Source organism: Malus sylvestris, chromosome 16 (genome assembly GCF_916048215.2).
Source record: "Malus sylvestris chromosome 16, drMalSylv7.2, whole genome shotgun sequence".
Classification (NCBI taxonomy): domain Eukaryota; kingdom Viridiplantae; phylum Streptophyta; class Magnoliopsida; order Rosales; family Rosaceae; genus Malus; species Malus sylvestris.
The window spans coordinates 21674889-21681459 of NC_062275.1; the positions used below are offsets into that span (position 1 = coordinate 21674889).

Consider the following 6571-nt stretch of genomic DNA (forward strand, 5'->3'; position numbering starts at 1 on the left):
AATGTTTAGTTGGCTTCTCATTCGAGGCAGATTAAAAACAAGAAAGAGATTGTGTAGATTCTTTCCGAATACTAATCTTGTTTGTCCATTCTGTAATGGGTTGAAGAAGATTAACATCTTTTTTTATTAATTGCTGCTCTCTTAGGATGTTTGGAGGATCTCCAATTGGCCAAACCCCCATGAATGCGAGTTCAGATTTGATTTCTTGGCTATCCCAGCTAAGTGCGAATGATGAATTGAACTTTTCGATCTAAGTAAGGCTCTTCTAATTTGTTGGCAAGTGTGGAATGATATAAATAATCTTATTTTTCGTGATTACAAGGCCCATCCTGCTAGGGTCCCTATCGTTGCTGCTACAGTTGGCAAACAATATTACCTTGCCAATAAAAACTTAAGATCATTTCGTACCCGGAATGTAACTCATGTTCATAATTCATCTCAAACTATCAAGTGGAGGCCACCTCATGCACCTAAACTCAAAATCAGTCTTGATGGCTTGGTGGTGGGTCATAAGGCTGCTGCTGGTTTTGTCATTAGAGATGCTAACGGTTCACCTATTGTGGCTGGCACCTGCAATCTTGGAGAAAGCATAAGTTTCTGTTACTGAAGCTCTTGTTCTTCGCGATGCTTTGAGATTTGCAAAGGTCAAAGGTTTTAAGGATGTGTGTTTTGAAGGAGATTCCAAGCTTATCATTGATGCCATTTTGGACAAATGTAGTACACCTTGGAGGTTGAGGACAACCATTGATGACATCAAATCTCTTGCCAGTTCCTTTTCTTTTATCTCGTGGTCGCATGTCTTTTGTGAGGCGAATTTTCTTGCCGATGTCATTGCTTGTGTTGGCCACTCGATACATGACACTTATAGTTGGAATAGTTCATTACTCACTATTGCTAGAAATATTTTTCTATTTGATTGTACTGGAAATAGTTGTACTAGAAGTTTCTCTCTTTAATTAATTTTATTTTCCATAAAAAAAATAGTGGATAAGACTTATCGTCGGCCCCCACTGTATTTTGCGTTAAAATTCTCCCATTTAAAACAAGGGAGATGATATACCCACCCACCAACACTATTTCTCCACCCACTTTTTAATGATACTTTTAATGACAACTCTAACCTTTTGCAAAATGACTTATAAGGCCATCTTTAACTATTTTATTCTTTTGTTTTTGTATTAAATTCTGAAAATAGAAGGAACAAAAGATGAGCCCAGCAAGTTGAAACCACCGTTTTCCTCATCTCTCATGTCAATTCCTTCCCATCCATTCAAAATCTTCATCAAACACCATAGACCCATTACAATTACCTTAAGAAACGTTACTCTTTTTCTTTTTCTCTCATACCCATTTATAGTTTCGGCAATCTGTGTGGAACTGTGCTCAATTCATCTAATTGACGTGGTTTTGATACCCCTCTTCTACGATTAGTCCTCTACTTGAGTTGTAATTGCAGAGAGCGACTACGAGATCGATTGAGGATGTTGCTCATCCTCGTAGTCTTGATTAAATTAGAGACAGAGTTGGCTAACATCTAGAAAGGGGTTGCTTGCCGGCGAGTGGGTGGATGTGTTGTGGTGGCTAATTTTCTTTGTAAGGGATAGTTTAGGAATATCTGGAAAAGGAGTGTTTTTCTTTTTTACCTTTTGAGTGGGGTGGGAATATAAGGTGGGGTGGGGAAATAGGATTGTAGGATGGGTCTAGCAGCTCTCTTAAAACAAACATGAAAAATGAAATTTGAAACAAACATGGAAAATGAAATTTGTAAGTAGTCTGTTTTGTGTGTGTTGTATATCATTACAGTAGAACAAACATGAAAAATGAAATTTGAATCTAAACTACATATTAATATAATCTTCTTTGTCAACCAAATGAGGATGAAAACACTATTTAGCTTTATAATGTAATAAAAATTTAAAAGGCAATAACTTAATTTCACAAAATAAAATTTTGTTTTTTTGTTGCTTAAAACTTACATACATGTGATTTTAACATCTCTAATTTAAAAAAAAAAAATTATAAAAAATAAACCTCTATCCCTCTCATTCCACTCTCACGTTCCCTATCACCCTCTTCCTCTCTCCTTCAATTTTAAAACTAAAACAAAACAAAAATTTACACACAATTGGTGTGTGAGCACTGAGCATATACTAGTTGAATTGAATAAAACAATTTTGAGAAAATAAATAAATAAATCCTCTGTACTCTGTGAGGGACATAAAAGATAGAGAGAGAAGATGCAAGTAGCATACTTTTCTAAAAAGCTTAAAAGTTGTGAAGAAATTGGAGGAAGCATTGGTCTGCCGGAGAAGTGAGAATAAAGAGACGAACATACCCACATGACCCATCAGGGACAAACAAGCATGTAAAAATAAATAAATAAAGCAAGAATCCAAAATCTGTTACTCCCCCATTGTCTATTTCTTCTGTGATTTGTCATTCTCGAAGAATTTATTGTGCTCCAAGTATATCGTATATATCTTAAATTTTTAATCGTCAACTCTTAATTACTAAGTTTTAATCAAAATATTTAATGGCCAAATTTTATGGTGTATAAGATACCAAAGTATTGTCTTCTTTTTTCCAACAAAAAAAAAAGGATCATCCTCACATTAATCCTCCTTCCTCACTTTGTGTTTGACAAATCTATCCACCACAAAACCCTATTTTGTTCTATTGAAAGTAGAAATAAGATTTAACAAAAACAAAAAGGATAAAAAATAACAAAAAAATTGTTCCTTAAGTATCTCCACCTTGAAACAAGCTTGCAATCCTGAGAACCCATATGTCCCTCTCTATCAGTAATCTGCACAGAATAACATAATCCAACAATGGCAGATTAGAATTTGGAATCAGAAAGTTTAAGATTTGAAAAAAATAAAAAAGCGGAAAGAAGATGCATATCTCCATGTTCTTGGATGTGTAATATACAATGCATACCATCATGCTTCTTCAACAAATTTCTGGCAAACAACAAAAATATGACTATAAATCCAACTCCTGCTGCTCCTCCTAAAATTATAGCCACTGTCTTCCCTGTATTCCCTGACCCTAAGATCAATCAACCACATTCCAAAAAATCAGATTAAATACCAATACATTACACATACAGAAATCAAACCATTCTTGGAGATGGAAACACTAAATCAAAGTTATCCAACTTAAGCAAAAGCTATTTCATTGCATCGAGTTCGAAATTAGACTATTTCAGAACATCGTCCTGTCAAGCAAAAACAAAAGAAGCCGCTCTTTGTGACAACTTAATAAGAAATTGGACAAGTTTGTAAAAAAAGAAAGCAAATTTAGACCCAAAAACCGAAATTTCAGGATGTTACTAGCGTTTTACCTGACGAAGATGAGGAGGATGATGAGGAAGAAGAGGATGATCTCCTGGGAACCCCATTAGGATAATAACTATAGCTAAGAAAGCACTTGTGTAGATAGATTTGGCCAGAAATTGCACTCCCACATTCAACCTGAGCTCTCTGCACCCCACTCTTCATACACTCCCCACAATCTGAGTCCCCCACATCACCCTGGCACTGCCCCAAAACATAAACCTGCTGATAGTTTGTGGTGTAAAATCCATGGCCACTCACAACCCCATTCTCCAAAACACTGAAGGCAGTGTCCCTCCTTTCGTCAAACCCCGACCCTGCCACATTTGTGCCCCCACAGGTTTTGTACAGCATTTCCATGCCTGAAATTTGTGCAAAACCAGAGATTTCATAGAGCATGTAGCATCCAATAAGCTGAACCCTAGCAGCAATGGTTTTCCCACAGAGGTTGTCAGACATCTGGGGCAATTTGCTCACGCAGGTGTAGCAGTCAGAGTTGCTGAGGTCACCTCTGCATTGGAAGAGCCCTGAGATGGTGGTTTGGCCACTGCCTGTGTTGGTTTTGAAGAACTTGGCCTTGGAGGACTGCTGCACCAGGGACCCAAAAAGGGCTGAGAGGGCTTGGGAGTAGACCCCTGTTGGATCTGAGAATGTCTGCTTTGCACAGCCCTTGTAGACCAAGGAGGTGATGTCAGTGGCAGATTCAGCAGCTGGGATGAGCTCAAAACTGAAGAGGAAGAATAGAAGCAGATAGAGGGAGAGATTGGAAACAGGTTTTGAAAGAAAACCCATTTGCTGTTTTCACTTTTTGGATCAAATCATGTCAGTTCTTGGGAGTTCTGAGATGGGTTTTCGATAATTTTGGAAAATACCCAGCTGGGTAGAGTAAAGATTGAAGCTTTTGTGATTGAAACTGAGATTATTCTGCAGAACAAATTTGGGTTTTTATTTTTTTGGGGTTTGGTTTTTGGGTTTCTGGTTTTTGGATTGGAAGCAGTGGTGTTTTACTTGGCTGGCCTACTTCTGAGTACATGGCAGGGGGCAGGGGCCAGGGGCATCATTTTTTACTTTTTTTTTTTTTACACCAGGGTGCAGGAGGTACAATTGTATAATTGATAGATAAATAAATTAAAGAAAACTTTAATGAAAAGCATCTAGAATTGTTCACTTTAACGAAAAATTATATTTTTAAATTAAAAAGTTAATCATGGTATTATTTATTTTATCCTTTATTTTGTCCTTATCATTAAAACTCAAAGTTTTCAATCAATTTTCATTAGTTATCCTTAAATTAAAAGGAAAACTAATGACAAGGGCTTGAAAACTTTGAGTTTTAATGATAAGGACAAAATAAAGGGTAAAGTGAATAGTACCAGAATTGACTTTTTAGTGTAAAAATGTGGTTTTTCGTTAAAGTGAACAGTACCGGGGTGCTTTTCGTTAAAGTTCCCTAAATTAAACTGTACCACTTATTTCAAAAGTCACAATTTTATTTTTTGAAACTTAAATTTTTTTTAACTCTACTATATTTTCGTTTCTTTTGTCAAATGGTTGTTAAAATTGTTGACGTGGAGGGGTAAAAATAATAATATAATAGCTTTTTTTTCTTCATATATGTATTTTTAATCCATGTCATAATATTTGACGGTTTTTGTACAAATTTAAAAGAATTAAAATGACAACTTTTGAGTTTTAGGTAACAAAGTATGATAAAAAAAATTGAGCGAATTTGACATAAGAAACGAAAACATAGTAAAGTGGAGCAAATTTTGAATTTCAGAGAGTAAAATGATAACTTTTTATTACAGAGGACAAAGTAAAATAAAATTTGAGTTTCATGAGTCGTAACTAAAAGTAATCTTAAATTAAAATTATGGAAATGATACATTTGTTAGCTTTATTTTAAAGGAATATTTAAATTTGTGAAGAGAATAAGAACAAAATGGTTAAATTAAAATAATAACTTCGCCACTTAATATCACGTTCTAGTAAAATTCCTCTTAATTTATAAGCAAAACTAATAAAAAGAGCTTGAAAACTTTGAGTTTTAATGATAAGGACAAAATAAAGAGTAAAGTGAATAGTATCATGTTTGACTTTTTAGTGTAAAAATGTGTTTTTTCGTTAAAGTGAACAGTACCGTGGGCTTTTCATTAAAACTCCCTAATTTATAAGCAAGAGGTCTTAGGTTCGATTCTAGCCAAATATGAATTTAAACCATATTATTACTAGTTCATTATGAAACTAAACTAATTATCTTCTCTTAATATAAAAGATAATATCGTTTATTTAAAAAAAAAATCTCTAAGAGAAGAATAAATATCCCCTGTTCTGTTTAAAGAGAGGGTTTTGGGTTTTTGGGGGAAGAAAGCTATCAACTTTGACTGAGGAGTGCATATCCTTTGAGTAACTGCAGAAGTAGGATTACATTCGAATTTAATAACATTGTCATCTGCTTTTTGTACATATCCTTCGAATTTAATAACAAAAATAAAATCCAACAAAAAATTTCCATCGGCTTTTTGTATAAAGTAGATCGTGGGGTCCAAGAAATCGATGGTTCTTATTTAATGTTTTGCCTACGATATGATATCTGGAAAATGACTCTGTTAATTTGGAGGCAAGTCTCTTGGAAACAACTTACCAAAAAGTATTAAATCATGAGAAATGATAAATGCGTACTTTCTCATTTTTCACTCTTGTTTAATTATGATTGTTGGTTTACGTTTGATTTATTGAATTTGATAATTAGATCTAACAAGAGATATATGGTATTTTTCTTCATTTGTAATTGAGATATCTTAGATATGATTATTGTCAAAAGCGAATTTGAATCACATTATTGCTAACTTATTGTCAGGTTTAATCCACTCCTCCACCCTCTTAGTGTAAATAATATCTTTTGTTTAAAAAAAATTGTTTAATTTTTATTATTGTACAAGGACTATTAACAAAATTAGAGAATCAAACTCTGGACTTTGAGGGTAAGAATTAATATTTCTAACCAATTTACTTGGAAATCTCTTGCTTAATAGGTACTTTGTGATAATGAGATATCTTAGATATGATTATTGACAAAAGCGAATTTGAATCACATTATTGCTAACTTATTGTCAGGTTTAGTCCACTCCCCCACCATCTTAGTGTAAATAATATCTTTTGTTAAAAAAAATTGTTTAATTTTTATTATTGTACAAGGACTATTAACAAAATTAGAGAATCAAACTCTGGAC

The 6571-nt window shown here is 34.0% G+C and overlaps 1 protein-coding gene across 1 annotated transcript; it reads right to left on the bottom strand.

The window, feature by feature from the left end:
* Positions 1-2529: 2529 nt before the first annotated feature.
* On the bottom strand, positions 2530-4346 carry LOC126606831 (plasmodesmata-located protein 2-like). Its single transcript, XM_050274218.1, has 3 exons — positions 3347-4346; positions 2941-3051; positions 2530-2806 (listed from the first exon to the last, which is right to left on the bottom strand). The coding sequence occupies exons 1-3, from the start codon at positions 4128-4130 to the stop codon at positions 2799-2801; spliced, it is 903 nt and encodes a 300-aa protein (XP_050130175.1). The 5' UTR covers positions 4131-4346; the 3' UTR covers positions 2530-2798.
* Between the last annotated feature and the right edge of the window lie 2225 nt (positions 4347-6571).